Source organism: Ixodes scapularis, unplaced genomic scaffold, assembly GCF_016920785.2.
Source record: "Ixodes scapularis isolate PalLabHiFi unplaced genomic scaffold, ASM1692078v2 PGA_scaffold4__175_contigs__length_147842914, whole genome shotgun sequence".
NCBI lineage: Eukaryota > Metazoa > Arthropoda > Arachnida > Ixodida > Ixodidae > Ixodes > Ixodes scapularis.
In genome coordinates, this window is record NW_024609879.1 from 36,514,277 (window position 1) to 36,534,673 (window position 20,397).

The window sequence follows — 20,397 nt, forward strand, 5'->3', positions numbered from 1 at the left end:
GCAGAATGCACTTGGAGTGCCTGACTTAACCTAGCCCAATGCGCAGCGGCTTTCCACGGTGCTCTAAGATGCTGTAAAGCGACCAGTCGAATGTCCCATTAGTTTCCTCCGGTCTGCTCCTTTCACATGCTCATCATAAACTGGACCTAAAGGCATTTTTTAATTGATAATTGCATAGCTCCTACTATATCAAATCATCTCATATGCTCAGAAAAATTATAATTAGTGAAAACTTTGCTCCTACTACACCAAATTATATCATATTGCCGCATATGTGTGCGGTGGCCGAGTGGGCACCGCACCTGGCTACCACGCAGAGGTCACGGGTTCGAATCCCGGGACCGGCTGCTGCCTTTTTATTAACTCGTAAAGTCCGTCGTTCTAGAAAATTCGAAAATGTTGTTGTTTGTTCTAGTGACGAATGTTCTAGTAGGAATATTCCAGAAAGTGAAGCGGCTATAAAGGGAGTCCCACGTAGCCAGTCAGTCTATCACCTGCGCTTGACTCTGCTGTACACTGAGATTCGACATCCACGACGCAGTTATTCTCTTTTGTTTTGGGCACAAGTTCGCCCCATTAAACATGTATTTTCCTGTCACCTGTCATTCGTGACAATATGCTCTGCAAACTTGTAATTGGTGAAAACATTGCTCCTTCTCCATATCTACATCAAATGTAAAAAACTATTACATACCTCTGCCCGACGTTCTGTGATTTCTGCATTTCTCGCCTTCCCCATTTCTCGCAGCTCTTCATGAAGGAGGCGAACATCGCTCACAGAATTTGCAAGCTCTGAAAAATAAAAAAATTAGTAAAAAAAAAAGTAGAACACTAAAGTCATGCTTAAGCAGCAAGTGACACAAGACTGCTTGGACATGATTTGTTTAGGTGCAGTTTACTGATCCCGTGTATTCATTTACCTGAAAAATCTCTAAAACACAAATGAGAGGCACAAGTCTTACAGACTTTCTTATTTCATAAACTGATCATCGGGAACAGTGATTCAAGTTCATGGAAGCAATGTCCATGCATGCCTGAAATGGCCACATGTCACTAAAATATTTGAAATCTTTCAAGAGAAATGGGGTCTTATGCATCAAAACAACTGATGCTATGATCACTGCTATGGTGCTTGGAATGTGTCTTCAAATGATGCATGGAAAATGGTAAACAAAATGTCACAGGAGCCGGTGTGCCACTGTTTCGATCCTGGCACTTGTCCGTAAAAGTGCCAGAGAAGAACACAAGTGGAGGGAATTGGCAGCTGAGGCTGTGAGGTTTCTGTTGACCATCATGCTGCAGAGCCAGCTACAGCAGAACAGTTGTCTGCCACACTCATATTTTCAGCTGTGTGACCTACAGGACTACAGCAGGCAACAGTTTCACACGCGCAACATCATCGAGCACGAATTGAGACAGAAATGAGGATGTGGTAAGCACACCATCCGTGATGCGTTTCAGCACCACAGCGATGCCCAAGACCAGAGGTGTGCAAAGTGGGGGTCACAGTGCGACGACTGGGGGTCCCGGGGCATCAGAAGGCCGACGAGGTGTCGACAGCTCACTGCTTCAAATGTTTGACTATCAACTTCGGCAGTCAAGTCTTTTTTGATATGCTGCATGCCACACTTGTTAAGGAAGGTACAAAAGGCCTCAAACCTGTAAAGGCATTCCTAGTAGTCGATAATGAGAAGTAAAAAGGAGCTCCACTAGATTCCTAAACATTTAAGGGAATTTTTTTTTCTTGAGGAGTGTATGGGAGGCAAGAAATTATTGTGGATCAGGAGATCACACCAGGGCAATGTGGGTAGCTGTCGACTGATTGCAGACATTTTTGGCTAAAATAAAATGTAAATGCTTGATGCGGCTGTTGTCGAACAGAGCTCGTGTTAGCATTGTGACTATGCTGTCAGCAGTGCGAGGCTGCAGCACTGTGGAAGCTATGCTCGCCCTTACAGCGTAGCACAGGAAAGACAGCGTTAAGTATAAATCTTCTAAATCTGGCAGCTTTTCTTTAAATCACCTCTGTGACAAATTCCACTTATCACATCAAAATGAACGCCCATACGCAGGAGAGTGAGGTGTGCCCTCCCCATTTCCTTATCACGCGTATCTGAGCTTTGTGGGAACATAACAGGCATCCCATGCAGTCAGCCTAGTATGACCGCGCTCGACTGGCTCGCACTAGCAAGGTGGTAGCGCCCGGAAGTCGTACTTGCAAATGTGGATAGCTGCTGCAATCTAATCGGATTTATTCAGATGTGATTCTGCAACACTCCAAGAGCTCACGTTCAAACGAACAACTGAGCTTCTTCAAAGCTATTCATCGGCAACCGACGCACCTATATACACTGGAGTTAATGAGATCCTCGTGCTTGCACTATGTCTTTTTGTGTAATATCCAACCGACATGGAGCACTCCAAGAAGTTTCAAATATGTTTAGGCTGTGTGACGCCCATGTCAGCACATCAGTGTTTGTTTTTAACCATGCAACTTTACAAACAAAAACTGCGACAAGAAAGTTATTTTGCATTCATTAGGTGGCAACAAACTTAAATTACTTTGGTGAGAAATCTATATGTACTGGTTCTGACCCATACATACTCAAAAACGACAGAAAGCTTTGACAAAGTGAATACTTAAATCACAAAAAATTGCCTGCCAAAAAAACAACAAAACATAATTTGTTTACAAAGGATGTGCCATGTATGCCAAGGGAAGCAATATACTACAGCAAAGGCTGTAATGTCACCTTCTGTGTAGCACTTTGCTCTATCTTACAAAAGCAACTTGCAAAACTGAACAGTTAGCAACATGATATTTCAGGAGAGCTAAATAAAACACAAGCGTCAATTAGTAATAAATTCCCCAAGACATTGTTGCACCCCGACAAATAATTTGCCAGTGAGGAGATTATGTTGGAAAAGGGCAAAGGTACAGGGTCTGTTCGTATTAGATAATGCACACGTGCCCGGTCGACATTTTTGAATATCTTAATATTTCACAAAATCCTTTGCGATATTTTCTTAAAAATTGCAAAGGGGTATAAGAAAAAAAGAAATCTATTTCTCAAGAAAAACATTTAGACTGCATCAAAGCAATAACCCCCTATTTGCGTTTTGTAATTTTTGTAAGTTTGATGGCACATAACGGACAAGGTACAAACTATAGGATGATCAGATATTTTATAAAGATAGTTTATTGGGCCAACATCCACAATTTGTAGAATTCTTGAAACTAATACCATGCATTGAAAATTCCCTAACCTGGCTTTGACATTTTTGGGATTTATTATCTAGTAGCGTTTCTAAAATATAGCATTGGATTTTTTATAACATATTATTCACATAAGGGTCTATCGTCTGTATATAATTTGTTGATATAGTTCATAAAGAAAAATATTTACAGCGCTTGAAACATGTAGCAAGGTAAAAATTCCTGCAACTTCAATGTGCAATTGAAGCATTCGACACCATATTGCCGTGTTCTTCCATTAAAAACATGTTGCATAATTTTGTCTCCATCAAAGATATTGCACTTTGCAATGTACATTCCAGACGGACCTTTTTGTCACAGTTTGTGGCCTCGATTGCTCTTACAATTTATAAACTTCTTGTATTAGTGGGCTCGGCGGCACCGGCATGAACGGAATGACAAGTCCACTTTTGTTCTTCACTCAGGTGCTGCTGCTCTGTTCGGGGACAGCACAATCCGAGGAGGGACTTCTTTTCACCGTGCCACAGGACCTTGATTTGACTGGCGAAAATGCTTCGATTGACCGGCGACCGTTTTTTTCTGTTGAGTGGCCACGAGTCGCAAACCCGTGTATGACAAGACAAGCGCCAGGAACATCGGCATTATCAGAGGGGCGGTTTCTTCGTGGCTGGAACTCGGGCGTACCGGCAGTGGGCTCGGCGGCACCGGCATGAACGGAATGACAAGTCCTCTTTTGTTCTTCACTCAGGTTGGTGATAATCGATTTTACAGCAGTATTCGTGATGATTGTCGCTGTTTGCTAGTGCTACCGAGCCCACATGCCTTGTGTTTAATTGTTTCTGAGTGTTGTGATACCATCGCACTGTTACTTTTGTGTTGCGGTGACATAGAAACAAACCCTGGCCCCGACACCGCAGCCAAGCTGCAGGCCATCCTTGACGGTCAAAATGAAATCAGGAAGGATATAGTGGAAATGAAGGAGAAATTGGCTAACGTAGAAAAAGCTGTATCGGGGATGGCTGAGATCACAAAGAGGCTTGATGAGTCCGAAAAGGAAGTATCTGTAATGCGTGCTACTATGGACAGCATGTTAAGGAAGATTGACGACCTCGAAAATCGTAGTCGGCGTAATAATCTGGTAATTTGGGGGCTAGATGAGGCTCCAAACGAAAACGAGCTAAAACTGAGGGGCGAAGTGATCGAACGGATATTTCCAGATAAACTGGGTGTTTCAGTAACGAGTGTCCAACGCATACATAGAATGGGAAAGTCTACAGAGGACAGGCCTAGGCCTGTCATTCTGAACCTTGGAAATTTTAACGAAAAGAAGGAAATATTACGCAATGCTAAAAAGTTGAAAGGTACAAACGTTTTCATTAACGAAGACTATTCCAGCACTGTCAGACTGAAAAGGCAGAAACTTTGGCACAGCGCCTCTGAAGACAGGAAGAACGGAAAAAAAGTCGCATTGGTTTTCGATAAGTTGAAGGTAGACAGTTTTATCTATGCCTGGGACGAAGTTACGAGTCAGCGTTTCAGAGTGAATGATAGGGCGTCTGGCCGTGTGACAGAGGCTCATGCTGCTGTACAGGAATGACAGGAGCGCATTGATAAGTTTCGGTTATTAAATGTTAATGCCCGCAGTATTGTCAACAAGAGTAGTGATTTCGAACACATTCTGATTGAGCATCAACCCGATGTCGTGGTGATGACCGAAACGTGGCTGCATCCCGCTATCCTCGACTCCGAAATTTGTCCGCCTGGATATAACGTGATAAGAAATGACCGCACCAGTCGAGGGGGAGGCGTGGCCATTTTCATTGATAAAAGAATAAAGTACTCGGTGCTACAGAGTCCACCTGACATAGAAACAGCGTGGTGTAAGGTGTATCTAGGATCCCAAGAATTGGTTATTGGTGCTGTTTACCGTTCTCCAGGAGTAGGTGTGGATGCTGTTAATAAATTAGATGACTTCCTGCTCCCCTTGCGCGTACAGCACAAAAATGTTGTAATTGCGGGAGATTTCAATATAGCGGGTGTACTGTGGGATGAAATGTTGCCTGGAACGCGGGAACGTGAAGCCGCCACTGGGATCCTAGATTTATGTTTTTCCCATGGGCTAAAACAGGTTGTTCGAGAGTATACACGCATTCAAGGCAATAGTAAGTCAGTTCTCGATCTCGTATTTTTAAGCGAAGGGGTTGCATCTCGACCATACGAAGTTGAGCTTTTCCCGGGTTTTTCAGATCACCTGATAGTTAGCGTGATCATGACCTTGACGCCGTTTAGAAAAACGCTCAGACCCGTTTCGTCCTACAGAGACTTCGGCATGGTTGATGACACGGCTATTTTAGACGAACTAGATTACCACTATGGACCGTTTGAGGAACTTAGTCGTGAGGAGTCTGTAAGTGTTAATGACCTCTGGTTGAAATTTAAAACACTCGTTCATAAATGTATAGACATGCACGTACCATTGAAAAGAAAACGTAAACGAATGCATAATCCTTGGGTGACGAGAGAAGCCATTCACTTAAAAAGAAAAATAGGGCGGCGCAGATTGCGGTGTCGTCTTACACCTAGTTCGGCGTTATCGGATGATATCTCGGCTTTAAGCATGGCGCTGAAATCTGTGCTAAAAGAATCTAAATGCAAGTTTTATAACGTGACAATGCAAAAGTTTATCCGTGAGTCACCGCAAAAGTTTTGGAGGCATTTGGCACCAGCTAGGAAGTCAGTTTCCGAGATCAAAACGGAGCAAGGAATTATAAATGACAAGCGAGAGATTGCAGTTCAATTCAACGAGTTCTTTGCGAGCGTCTTCACAAAAGACGATAAGCAGTCTGTAGATTTTAGATCACCAGGTCAAATTCCACGGGCTGATGATGACCTGCAACTGTCAGTTGAGGGTATTTTGGCTCTGTTGCTTGACTTAAAAACTTCCAAATCCATGGGGCCGGACGAAATTCCAAATTCTTTTCTAAAGCGATATGCAGAGTGGACGGCTGTGTATCTGCACTTAATTTTTAATAATTCGATTATGACTAGCACTGTACCCTATGACTGGAAACTCAGTAAGATAATTCCAATACTGAAAAGTGGAGATGCTATGTCAGTATGCAATTATAGACCTATCGCGCTAACGTCTACATCGTGCAAAGTTCTTGAGCATATTGTTTCTAAACATATCCGGCAATTTCTTTTATCGAATAACGTTCTCAGCCAGTACCAGCACGGTTTCCGCAAGGGGCTGTCAACGGTCACGCAACTAGTAGAAACCATGCATTATTTTTGTGAGGTATCGGATCGTAAGGGACAAACAGACATAATATTTTTAGACTTTAAGAAGGCGTTCGACAAAGTTAATCACAGAAAGCTCTTAATTAAATTGATTTCCATCTTGGGAGATAATAAGATTGTTCGGTGGATTGAGGCCTTTCTAAATGATCGTCGACAGTTTGTAAGTATTGATGGGGTTAGCTCGGACGAATGTGATGTGAACTCGGGTGTTCCACAGGGTTCTGTCCTGGGTCCCCTGCTGTTTTTGGTTTTTGTTAATGACCTTATCCAAGATTCACCTGTAAAAGCCAGATTATTTGCCGACGATTGTATTATTTATACTGAAGTGACGTCCGTTAATGATCAAATTATGCTAAACGAATATTTGTCTCAGATCAATGAATGGTGTGTTAAGTGGCAAATGTCGATAAACTTAGACAAGACAGTATGTATGACGATCACTCATAAACGACAGCCGTTAGAGTATATGTATATGCTGCAAGGAAAAGCCTTAAGCCGAGTGTCAGAGTTTAGATACCTTGGTCTTACAATGGCCTCAAACCTAAGTTGGACTCCGCACGTTAGCAATATAATCGGAAAAGCTAACAAAAGATTAGGGTACATCAGGCGCACTCTTAAACTCGCTTCCCCAGAAACAAAACTCACAGCATACAAGATGCTAATAAGGCCTTTATTAGAATACGCATGTGAAGTCTGGGACCCGCATGTTAAATATCTTATATCAAATCTGGAGCAAGTTCAACGGCGTGCGTTACGTTTTGTTTTTTCTAGCTATAGACGGCTGGACTCTGTGTCACCTCTTTATAAAAGGGCAAATCTACCCCTCCTTCAGGTGCGGAGGAAGCAGAAGCGGCTTAACCTTTTCTATAACATAATGAATAACTTGGTTCTAGTAAATAAGCAACAGTATATTAAGGAGAGCATGTCGCGTATAACCCGCAGCAAGCACGCTCGGTATGTGGAAGAGCGGAAGTTTTCGAAGGACTGTTTTAGGTATTCGTTCTTCTTACAAACAGCGCGAGACTGGAACAAGCTACCCGCACATGTTGTTACCGCTGAAACTCGAGAAGAGTTTAGTTCCCTTATTTCAGAGATTTCTGACAGCAGTACCTAGAGTTGTCATTTCATCATTGTGTTAAATTCGTGTTATTAATCTGTGCATTTTGAGCGTGTGTATTTTTTTGTGTTGTAAGAATCCACTCCTATCTTGGTCCTGTGTAGGACCGATAGTATTTCAAATAAATAAATTAGTCCTTTTTTAAATTTGCGCCAAGTGCAAATTTTAGATATCTGGCACTATAAACATATCTATTAAGTGCTCTATAGACCCCCCCACAGGACTTCGAAGCATCAACATGCATCCGTCCTGTTCGGTTCCTACCCCGACAGCGCCAACCGAGCTTTCGTGCTGGTGATTTGCTTTTTGGTTAAAAGTGACACATACATAAATGTAAACATTTTCGACGGACATCCATCTGGTTAGGAATGATTTGAAAAACTTCAACTTGAAACTCTGACCAAGCTTTAATAAAAGCAAAAATCCCGACGTTTCGGGACCAACCCGGACCCTTGATCACGGGTGACAGTTTTGGTCCCGCAAAACGCCCTGCCCACAAACCCGAACACCCTCGGGTGCTCTCCGGATTATCCGTCTTAACCCCGAAATGTAGCTGCTGGGAAGGGTCCCCGTCGACCGGTTTACGTTGCCACGTGTGCATTGAATATGCCACGACTCTAACAGAAGGCGCCTCCACCAGTTTCTCTCCATTCCGAGGATCTGTTGTTGAGGTCGATGGAGTGGTTTGTCTTCTCGACGTGTTCAGCCAGCGCGCTTCCCTCCACATTCTTCTTCACAATGTCGTAGCGGAGGCGCCGCAGGCGCTCTGGATAGTTCTTCGTTTCCCCAACGTACAACGCGGGGCAGTCACCGCAGGGAATTTTGTAAACCAGTCCCTGTGCCCTCTCCCTGGGGGGGCGATCCTTTGGTAGGGGGAGAAGGCCGCCGATGGTCAAGACTCGCTTGTGTGAGACCGCTATGCCGTACTGTTGTAGTACTCGGGCGAGAATCTCGCTTGTGCCTTTGATGTAGGGTGCACACACGCGGGTGGGGGGGAGGGGGGGGGGGCGTCTTAGGTTTGGGCTTTTCACAAGTGTGCCTGTGCCTCTGGCAGTGTCTGTGACGCGGACGGCCCTCTCGTCTGACACGAGGCTCTCTGAAAGAATGTGCCTTGAAGTGGACGAGATTTGTCGTCTACTAGAATTCTGCCTAACCAGCACTTATTTTTCTTTTGCTGGGCAGACAAACCAGTGGTACGGCTATGGGTGCTACGGTCTCTGTCACTGTGGCAAACCTCGCGATGGAGGCGATCGAGAGAAAAGCCCCGGACACTTTCTCCCCAGGACCCGTGTGTTTCCTGCGGTATGTCAATGACTGCTTTTGCGCTGTAAAGACCAGTGAGATCGACCGTCTCCATACAGATCTAAACTCCATCCCGCCAGCGATTCAATTCACGACTGAGCATGGGTCAGACGGCTGTCTCCCATTCCTAGACGTCTGTACAGTGAGAAAGTCCGACCGCCTGGACTTCCATGTGTATAGGAAGCCGACACACACAGGCCGATACCTGGCCTTTTCATGGAGCCACCCTAGGACACATAAGTCTTCCGTGGCTTCGGCACTCGTCAGACGGGCGATCACGGTCTGCTCCTCAGAGGAGACGCTCCGAAAAGAGATTGAAACAATCAAACAAGACCTGCGGAAGAATGGCTACCCAGCTAGATTTTGTGGGAGCTACTGGTTTCCCTTCCCCGAGAAGACGTGAGCTTGCGGACGTTCTGGCCGAAGCCCTCTGACTTCGAGCCCGGTCGCTCTGTATCCTGTCGGGGAAAATACGTCACCATGCTAACCTACTTTCTCGCACTCCTCCGCGCGTCTCCCCGATTGCGGGGGAACAGCGAGATCGCGCGGGGGAGAGTGTGGCCTGCCCTCCGAGTGGACGGCCGTGTGGTCGAGGAGTCCTGGATTGAACGCTGGGCAACGAATCGAGTCGCGGCGCGAGCTCGTCCGACCGGTGATGACTCCACGCTAGTGATTCCCCTGGCTCTGACAGTCGGCGTCCCCACCACCTGTGGATGTCCGTCTGCCAAGAGCCCTGGCCCCCGAACTCCTCCACCGACGGGTAGCAGCGTGAGCTCGTCCTACCGGCAATGACTCCGCTCGCAATTACCCCTTCGGCTCTCAGGTCGGCGGGCGCTGCGGGCACACTGTGTCCACGGCTCGCTTGACCGCAGTGTCTTATTGGGAACCCTTGGTACTCAATAAACGCTGTTAGATACCGGGATCAACGTTGTTGGCATGGGGTTGGCCGAACCTGGCGCGGCAACCGCCCTCACTGGTGGCCGTCGGCCGCGCGGTGGGACGGGCATCGGATTCCCCTTTGACCGGACAGGTCCCCGGACGTAAAGGTGCGTAATCCTCCCTCCTTTCATTCCCACAATTTGTAAACAGCACAATTAAGAAACTTCGACGCACCCCTTCAACCCAAGACGCCCCTCCTCCCCCCACCAGCATGGGTGTACCCTACATCAAAGGCACAAGCGGGGTTCTCGCCTGAGTACTACAACAGTACGGCATAGCGGTCTCACACAAGCCAGTCTTGACCATCGGCGGGCTTCTCCCCCTACCAAAGGATCGCCCCCCGAGGGAGAGAGCACAGGGACTGGTTTACAAAATTCCTTGCGGTGACTGCCCCGCGTTGTACGTTGGGGAAACGAAGAACTGTCCAGAGCGCCTGCGGCGCCACCGCTACGACATTGTGAAGAAGAATGTGGAGGGAAGCGCGCTGGCTGAACACGTCGAGAAGACAAACCACTCCATCGACCTCAACAACAGATCCTCGGAATGGAGAGAAACTGGCTCTAACAGAAACCTTCTTTTAGAGTCGTGGCATATTCAATGCACACGTGGCAACGTAAGCCGGTCGACGGGGACCCTTCCCAGCAGCTATGTTTCGGGGTTAAGAGGGATAATCTGGTGAGCACGCGGGTGGGTTCGGGTTCGTGGGCAGGCCGTTCCGTGGGACGAAAACAGTCACCCGTGATCAAGGGACCGAGTTGGTCCTGAAACGTCGGGATTTTTGCTTTTAATAAAGCTTAGTTAGAGTTTCAAGTCGAAGTTTTTTAAGTGACACATACTGCAAAGTCGCACGACAGGGCTGAACTTGAAACTGACTTTCTCTCTGACCACACAGCGTGCAATAACACTGGGAGATTGATGAAGCCTCTCTCAACACTAGGCAAAATCTTGAAGAAAGAAGAAATTCAGTTCAACTACTAGGCTCTTTGCCCAATGAGATTGATTACCCTCTTGCATCAGTGGTTAAGCTTGTTCAAAATAAAGACACAAATACTTTATATATACAAGAAATATTGGGTGCAGAAGAGACTAGAAACACTTAGAAGCAATAAAAAATACACTTGAACAGATAAAAATAGGTAACGGAATCGAAAAACAGAGGATTAAGAGGAGGCAAGCGACAAGGCAATGCGATCGCAAGGCAGGGCGGCCAGGCGAGGAACAGTCTCTCCCACAATTCCTCGCGCGCGGGCCGGGGCGCTTGGGAAAATTGCAAATCGTCTATTGCTCATCGATTCGCTTCAAGTTCTCCATCTCTCTACACCTTACCTAACCTCCTCACCCTCTACTTTTTCCCACTCTCCACACAGTCTACCTAATCTAACCTCCTCACCCTCTACTCTGGTAACGACGTGTTTGCCACGCCCAATCGTTTGATCACACCACCTGGGCCCGTTTGCTCGGAGCGCTAACCGTGGTTAAAGTTAGCCGCAGTGCCTTGGAGAGGGATTTTGAAATCACGTGACTGGCAAAGTAGGGATGCGGGGAAACATGGCGGTGCCCAGCTAAGTGAGCTCCGCTCACTTTGGAACTAATAAGTCATTGTAGCTGCAATATCGGGCGCGTTAGTCAGCAATGAATGCTGCAGGAGGCTTTCGCTTTGCCTTACCCCACTTAAATCGCAAAGCATTAGCAATGACCTCACCACATTTTTTAGATAGTCTCAATTCTGACCATTCCTAAGCCTAAATGAACGCGATAATAGTCGGCATGGCAACGCCTTTGGAAAGTGGATTGCCCTGACTCAATCGGCCGGACCGCGCGCGCCGGCCTTCCCCTTATAACAGATTCGAAGTAAATAATCATAATAAGGCTTTGATGAATGCACGCGCAAAGCAAAATTTGTTTTTAGACTTTTTGCTTTAGAACAATTTCTACTGCAGACGCCAGCACGTGCAACGCGTGTAACTACACTCGTAGCACGCACCTTGATGCTTGGGAAATTTATAAAAAGATCTATTGGGACGCTGTCTGCTTTTGTGTGCTATCAATACCCGGCCGATTGAGTCAAGGCAATCCTCTTTCCAAAGACGTTTCCATGCCGACAATTATTGTGCTCATTTAGGCTTAGGAATAGCCAGAATCGAAAAACTATTAAAAAAAAATGCGGCGAGGTCATTGCTCATGCTTTGCGATTTAAGTGAGGTAAGGCAAAGCAAAAGCCTCCTGCAGCATTCATTGCTGACTAACGCGACCGATATTGCAGCTACAACGACATATTATTTCCAAAGCGAGCGGCGCTCACTCAGCTGGGCACCGCCATGTTTTCCCGTATCCCTACCAAGCCCAGTCACGTGATTTTAAAATCCCTCTCCTACGTACTTCGGCTAACTTTAGCCGCGGTTAGTGCTTCAAGCAAACAGGCCCTGCTCTCCTCTGATCGCGTGGTATGGCTTCACTGCCGGCCGCACTGCTGCACGGCACGTGAAACTTGCCAAAGTAGGGTAAGAATGCTTCATGTTAAAAAAGCTTTTGCCAGGCATAAAGTAAACAATTTGAGGCAATGTATAGTGTTACTCACCTTCAATACCATCCCTTTGGGCCGTTAAGTAATCAAGGGTGGCTTTCACCCTGCTGTTCTCCTCCTCCAGAAGCTGAATACGAGCCCTCATTGATCTGTTCTCTTCTTCCAGTGTGGCACAGCTCTCACATGGTTCCAGCTGAAAAATAATGCTTGCATTGATGAAGTGTTCACAAAAATGATATGAGCTGCTCTTCTCATAAATAACAAGGTATCTGAGCATATCCTGCCTCATTTTTCCTAGGTGGAAAACACTTCTAATTACCAGTGACCAGGCAACCCTCATGAAACTTTGGACATAACCTACCCAAAGTGACCCTGTCCCTAGCTATCTTTTTCTCCGCTAGTTTCTTCCAAGTCAAAGACAGAAGAAAACTCACACTAAGCGAGTGACGCTGAGTACCCATTGGCTCTAAACATGGGTGTGAAGTAGTGAGCAAGCATACATTTGAGGGAGCTAAGACTGCAAGGGTGTGCAAAGGAGCGGTCTGAGCTGTGCTTTCCGTTACTAGGGTCACCTGACAAGTACCGTTACAGTCTGCAGTGGTCACTTGGCTATGAACAGGGTTTACACTTGACGTCTACTGGGATGTTGACTGCGAGATTGAGAAAGAATATGGTGCAGCTGTTCCAGCGACACCACATTCTTCCTGCTGTACCAGTGGGTCGACGGTATGCACTGGAAGCCATGCAACATACAGCAGCGTCCGGACAAAAAAATGCCCAATAGAATTAGCATTATATCTAATCAGTCAAATGCACTACCGTAAAATCCCGAGAGATGCCCCACCCCGAAAGATAACCCACCCCTGTTTTTGGCACGATTTTCGATTTCTTCAAAAACACAAAGATAACCCACCCCTGACAAAAGCGTCATCCCAGCCGGGGGTGACGTCCGCGAAAAAGAGGTTAGCTGGCGTGGGTAGGGTGCGTGGGAGATAACCTAACAATAGAGACTGGCTGAATGGACCCCCTTGGGTCCATTCAGCCAGTCTCTATTGTCCCTTCCCCCTCTCCACACAGTCTACCTAATCTAACCTCCTCACCCTCTACTCTGGTAACGACGTGTTTGCCACGCCCAATCGTTTGATCACACCACCTGGGCCCGTTTGCTCGGAGCGCTAACCGTGGTTAAAGTTAGCCGCAGTGCCTTGGAGAGGGATTTTGAAATCACGTGACTGGCAAAGTAGGGATGCGGGGAAACATGGCGGTCCTTTGGGTTGCCCCTTGGGTTGCTGAACCCTGGCTGCGATAAAAGGTCACAGGATCTAAAAATAACACGTGCGCCGTTGGGTTGACAATGCAGCCCGCACACATATAAAACCGCAGCGAAATATTTTCCCCTTCCAGTTATCTCCTGTTTGGGAAATACCTTTGCTTTTCCGCACGAATCCGATATGTGACTACCACGCATCCCCGAACACTCTGGTCATTCGTCTTTCGTTGCGAAGCAAGAACGGAAGGATGCGGCAAAGCTTCACCGTGGAGAAGAAAGTGAAGGTGGTCCGGTGGCACCGAAAGGCTGGCAGCAACTTGAGTAGGACCGCACGCCCATTTGGGCTGGATAGTAAGCAAGTAAGGCAGTGGAACTCCAAGAACGAAACTCTCCTTCAGGAGTGTCACGGAAAAGGAAAGTTTAAGCGGTCTTTGAACAGCGGTCGACCTGTGTTTTCCGAGGAGATCGACGACATACTTTTTGAATTTCTACAAGAAGAGACGGCGGCGGGCAGGGCGGTTAGTAACCGTGTGCTCCAGGAGCAAGCACGGAAGCTCGCATCGGCACTGTAGTCATGCTGGAGTATGCTGCGCCTCCAGCACGACTACAGTGACTTCTTCATTGCCAACATGGACCAGACGACGGTGCGAATGGACCTACCCGCAACGCGAACCAACAACATTGCCGGGGAAGCAAGCATCCAGATTGCAAGCACTGGATGCTCCCGTTGTGGGTTTACGGTGGCGTTGTGTGCGACTGCGGCGGGGATTAAAGGAGCTGTGCAACGATATTCATTTGGAATGTTTTTCTCTGTACACGAGCTTACTGGCACACCAGGGACTCAAGGATACTCACACGCAACGCCATTGGCCAAGAAACTCCTTTGCTGCGGTGTAATTTCAAGGACAAAAGCGATCATTTTCATTCAATCTCTCCTTTGCAAAATTTGATGACGTAACTCGGGGATTGCAGTACACCCAAGTGACGATATTTGAATGCGGCTCATAGATTGGACCCGACCGTTGCGTGGGCACTCGGCTTGTGCTCGTGACAATTGCTAGCTCGAGAAGCATTCGGGTTGTGACCCGTGTCCAATCGCTGCAACGGCGACAACAGCCGAGCCATAACAATGTCTGGAACTCAGCGCGTGTCCTGCGCTTTGCCAACCCCAGCGCGTGGCTATGATCAACACTGGCGGCATATAATCGGCTCCAGATCACGTGGCCGCTTGTTCTGGCTGCGAGTTGAGGGGGTGATCGCTGCTCATTTTTCTTTAATTTTTTTCTGAGTCTTCTATTGCGTGGGGTGAAAAACGAACGCGTGTTTTATAGGTCATTAACGTCAGGGATCCGTTTTAAGCGGTATTTGCGCAAAGTACAAAAATTGTTGCATTGCTCCTTTAAGCTCCCGGCATTTATAGTCCTGAAAGAGCCGACCGGCCGTTTCCCTCCGAAAGTGCTGTTCGCCCTCAGCGTTCCAGGTATGATTTAATTATTTTTTTTTTTTTAAATTGCAAAACCATTCATACAAGCACAGTAATACTTTTTATTTTTCAAACTAAGAAAATGTTTAGCTCGTTCACTATTACGGTCTGTTTTCCGCGGTATTTTCGCTTCCGTTCTATGCTTTGCGGCGTAGCGTTAGGCGATTAGGCCCAGCAGCATACTTAGCCCTTGGCCCCGTAACGTCACCTGTGTGCTCGCGTTTGTATCTTATCTGCTCTCCAATATGTTACATTTCAGCCAACGTGCGACTGTCATTCTCTAAATATGGCTGGATGACATTTGATGTGCTCCTGAAGTGGGTGCGACGGATTTAGGGTCCAAACAGAGATGATGTCCGGCGCCTGCTCGCCCTGGACCAGGCCCCAATCCACAAGACCTACGCCGCCCGCAAGGCCCTTGCAGCAAAGGACACCGACGTGGTGTTTGTTCCAAGTGGCTGCACATCGATAGTGCAGCCAGCTGACGTCAGCTGGATGAAACCCTTTAAGGACAGCCTTTGGGAGACCTGGGCAAGCTTCATTCAAGCTGGGGCAGTAACGCCCAAGGGCAACCTCAAGAAGCCATCTCGACAAGATGTTGTGTACTTCGTTTCTAAGGCTTGGGCGGCCATGAGCGAGGAAGTTGTCGCCCGCTCCTTCAAGCGGTGCAGTATATCAACAGCCCTCGATGGATCAGAAGACAGAGAGCTTCATGAGCGGCTCGCTTCGGCGGTCCCTCCTTCCGCTGCCCTGCCAACCACGTCGAACTCCGTGCATGAGGAGGTGGTCGACCTCTTGTTTGACAGTGAGAGCGACTGTTCGTTGGACGGTTTTGACGACGAATAAATACAGTGCTAATAAACGCGTGTTCGTTCTTTGGCTGCGATACATTTTTACTGAACACCGAAAGTTAGCACACGTCATATTTTCACTCGATTTGCTCTCAGTTTTAGTGGGGCTATCTCTCGGGATTTTACGGTAAGCATGGTATACTATGTGCTGAACTTGTTGCCCATTGTAACACACAGTAAGTCCAGAAAGCTGGCGTGCAAGCATTCTTAACATGTGAGCCTCATGCGCCTGAAGCAATCCCCACACAATCAATTGCATGAGCAGGATGCGGCATTTTTTAGTTCAGTTTCAGATAACATCCGACTCCCAATGTTCTTGACCTTGAGCAAGAGAAAAGCGAGTAGGAAGCAAAAAAAATGTGTATGCCTTCATTCAATGCAATAATCTTTTTGGTCAAGTGCGGACGGACCCACTTTTTTGCAGTCTGTTAAATGCTGTAAATTACTATTTTTGCGGGCCCAATTATGTGCAATTCTGGTTTCGGGAATATTTTGCGGGGACAAAAGTTTGAAACTGGGAGTAATATGCATGTTTTGGTATCCATCGGGTGACTTATTGGCGTGACCAATTATTTGCAATTTTGATCTTATCACGAAATTCGCAAAAATTGGGTTTACGTGAAAGTTAAGTCGCTTACACTAGGCACCAACATTTCTGACATAGTCATTATCAACAAAATGGAACGGTATCCTAAGCACTATTTCTGAAAATACTACTGGGGCTCAGCCAGCTGTGCATGCTACGGTACTCAAGTGATGTCACCGTTGCTGTGCTGTCGTGTTTAAGTCGGTAGTTTCAGTTCTGCTGTAAGCTCCTGAAACTAAACTTTCAAACCATATATCAATAAATTTATGGGAAGCGCACGACAAGAGGATGGCACTGGTGGTGCATTCTGGCTCCTACTGGAACTGTTTGCTGGGAAGATGGACAGGCAGCAAGACTATCGCATACACTGTGTGTAGAACATCGAAATGTTGAAAAAAAACTGTTGCATTATAAGGAATGAAGTTCTTCCATTTCTCAACATGCCCATGCCTCCAACCAGGCACGTAGCCAGGATTTCGTTTCAAAAGGGGGGGGGGGGGGGCACCCATGACAAAATACTGTATAAGGGGGAGGGGGGAGAGGAGGTCCCAGCAAAATGGAAGATCTCGGGGGGGGGGGGGGCGGGCCCCATGGGCTCCCCCCCCCCCCTGGCTACGTCCCTGCCTCCAACACCAGCCTCAGCAAGTGTAAACTGGGGGCCTAACACTCTGAAGCACTCCATTTGTGCATGTTGCTCAGAGGAATAGTAACGATCTGCACAGCATTAAGTATTAGCTTACAAAAAACATTCTTTAGTCCAAGTGATTCATGCCGAAACACTTGCAGAAGCAGACGGCTTCCACTATTGCCAGTGCCACTTGCTGAATGCTCAGAGGAATTGGATAGGGGCTGAGGATGAGATCTGCGCTTGCACCACACTGAACTTACCCTGAGGCTCAAACGCCGCTGCCATCAAAGATCAATAGCTTGTAAGTGGTGGTACTCAGTTCATCGAACGTTTCCCCGACAGTTTGTTTCATCGACACTGCAATGTTTCATCGACATATCTTGCTACGTATCGTCAACCTTTTTTTTTATTGTTAAGGGTGCAACGGTTTGCTGGTAAGCAAGGGCACAAGTATAGGCGTGCACGGGTACGGGCCCACCTGCACAACCACCGCAAAGTGACGTGTACGGGAAGGCCAGGTGGGTTCACATTTTTGCAATGAGCCGCCGCAGACTGTTGCAGCAAAGCAGCGTGAACGGGGTGGGCCGGGTAGGTTAACACGTGCCTTAGTGATACATGGGCAATGAAATATTAATGTAACAAATGTTGATGAAATGTCACAGCACCGTGGGGTTCGCATAACGAGTGTCGATAAAAGGTCTGTTGCTGAAACGTCCTTCGATTAAAAGTTGTCGGTGAGACGTGTCGATGAAACGAGTGTCAGTGGAACGATAGGGACCCCTCGTAAGTGCTACCTCTGCAGTGAAGAATGAACACAATGCACAGGCTGTTTCAAACTAAAGTTTCGATTCTAAAATCGCTCGCAACAATCAGGGACTCGATGTATCAAGTAGAAACTTACCTTGAATATGTCTTCACTGGTCGGATTACGGATTAAATTTTAAGTCTAATCCTAGTACAATAAAAAAACAAATGCCCGATGCTTTGAAATGGATTAGATGTTTTATTTTTTTACCTAAAGTAGACACTTGAAATTTTAATGTGTAAATGAGACTAGAAAAATAGATATTAGAGGCGAGTTGTACAAGGAGAACTAGTAAAATACGTATTTAGGGTGAGTTTCAACTTGATAGGTTGAGCCCCTTATTTTGGAGTGTCTCAAAAAAAAGTTACAAGCCACTATAACGGCCCGTCAAAACTCTGCGACTGAATGTATCAAGTAGAAACTTGCCTCGAATACGTATTTTACTATTCCTAGTTACACATAAAAAATCCAAATGTCTAATTCCCACGAAAAAAAGAAAAAAAAAAACAAAAAAACTGCCACGGTTGGGGCTGTTTTTGTATTGTATTTTTAATCGAGACTTGAATTTTAATGCGTAAATCCGACCAGCAAAAGAAGTATTCGAGGCAGGTTTCTACGTGATACGTTGGGTCCGTTATTTTAGCGGGCAATTTTAGAGTCCAAACTTTATTTTAATACACCCTGTGGAAGTCCGCTCGCATAAGTTTATAGTCGCCGGCATGGGAGGCCCAAATCACGGCAGTGCAAGCTATGTATGATAAACGGGTATATTTACCGGGTTGCCGCTTCCTGACGCTCCATTGCAGGTTCCTTGTTTTATTTCTATCCTGCACCTTTTCTCCATTTGAGTTAAGCTTCCTGTTAAAAACAAAGAATAAGTACAACTTGAACACCTCCAATTCGCATGAGAAATTCGGGCGTTTTACAAAGTAATCGGAGCAAACTTACCCACGGCAACGATCATTGCAGGATGCTTCTCTCCTTCCCAGCGGACGTGGACGTTAGTGTTCAACACCGACGAATCCTTGGAGTTTTGGAGAATGGTCGCTCCTACCCTTGTGTCTACTATATCTCGTACCGCGACCACGTCCCACATGCGGGCCTTCCCCGTGTTAAGCCACCTGACCAGAACGTGGCTCATGATGCAAGCAATACAAGTACGCACTTACGAACAAATTAAGTCCAGCCTACTACGCCAACAAAGGGACCACCAGGAGATTGACTACGGGATTACGGGGATAAAAGCGCGCACACGTGCTGCTGCCTTGTCTAATTGTTTTGGCTGCTAGCCTGCCTTGGCTTGGCTAGGTAGCTGGGCTCACAATCAGTGTTGCCACAATATATTGTGCAAAATTAAACTATTCCACTTAACATGCACAACATTCAGTTATAACTTTCATTTATGCAGTGACAAATTCATGTGAAAATTATTTACTGCAGTAATTAATGCGAAGAATTCTTTAGATACCTCCATCGCGACTATCTTGTCCCGTAACAAAAGAAGGAGCGGCGTGTCAACGGAGCAGCAGTACCGCAGTACTACGGAGCGGCAGTACGCACTCCATTCACATTCACGCGCTCTTCGAAGTGGGCAGATAACGCATGCGCAGTGCGCACTGTGTCAAACTGTGGGCTCGCACCCGAGGTTAAGGGGGAAAAGGGTGAGGACATGGTGTAGCCGTTTGGGGGGGGGGGGGGGGGAGGGGGGCGAGGGCGAGATGGAAAATTTGGCATCGTTACAAAATGGGTGCTCTGGTAGGTGACGTCATGCGTCTGCATACACAATGCTTACTTCGCATATCGTAGACAACCAGCGTAGTGGTTTCTGCAAAAATGTTTTTTATGCTATGTATACTGCTGATTCAAGGGCTTGCCGAACTGACATTTGACTTTGAGGCATTTTAGCTTGATTTCAACAGAACAACGTGTGATGTTCATCGTTGTGTAGATGTGGTACCGTGATACCCCACGACGGCTATCTACATTTTGCTGAGAAGCGCATTGATGAAAACTAAATTTTACTGACATGGGTCAGTTCGCTGACACTGCAATGTGCCATCGACGTATCGTTTCGTCGAAACGAGCCCACGCTTCTCTACTCAACCTTTTTGGATTTCCCCTGAGATCTTCCCATCTAGCCCACACTCGGCTTTTCACACACGCTTTGGGAATGGATAGCTTTCATGCTCCATCGATGCACGTTACGTAAACTGCACGATCATTACACTTCGTCACGCCTCAGCAAGTCCACGAGAGATCGTGTAGCGAGATTGTCCGTCAAGGCTTCCCTCCTGCGGCTTGCGTAGTCTTGCTAACTTTTTACAAATCCGCAGCCCAGCACGGGCATGTTTTTTCGCCTGAAAAAGTGAGCAAAG

At 46.7% G+C, this 20,397-nt stretch overlaps 1 protein-coding gene across 1 annotated transcript; it reads right to left on the reverse strand.

Annotated features, from left to right (window-relative positions):
• Positions 1-204: 204 nt before the first annotated feature.
• On the reverse strand, positions 205-19,278 carry LOC115314421. The gene is made up of 3 exons (XM_042293340.1): positions 18,798-19,278; positions 12,454-12,592; positions 205-792 (listed from the first exon to the last, which is right to left on the reverse strand). The coding sequence occupies exons 1-3, from the start codon at positions 18,864-18,866 to the stop codon at positions 665-667; spliced, it is 336 nt and encodes a 111-aa protein (XP_042149274.1). The 5' UTR covers positions 18,867-19,278; the 3' UTR covers positions 205-664.
• Between the last annotated feature and the right edge of the window lie 1,119 nt (positions 19,279-20,397).

Excerpts from the sequence above, each read along its gene's own strand:
- LOC115314421 (XM_042293340.1), bottom strand. The coding sequence starts at position 18,866 with ATGGAGAAAAGGTGCAGGATAGAAATAAAACAAGGAACCTGCAATGGA. Across the intron at positions 12,593-18,797 it reads CGTCAGGAAGCGGCAACCCG|CTGGAACCATGTGAGAGCTG; the intron begins GTAAATATACCC and ends ATTATTTTTCAG. Across the intron at positions 793-12,453 it reads CCAAAGGGATGGTATTGAAG|AGCTTGCAAATTCTGTGAGC; the intron begins GTGAGTAACACT and ends TTTATTTTTCAG.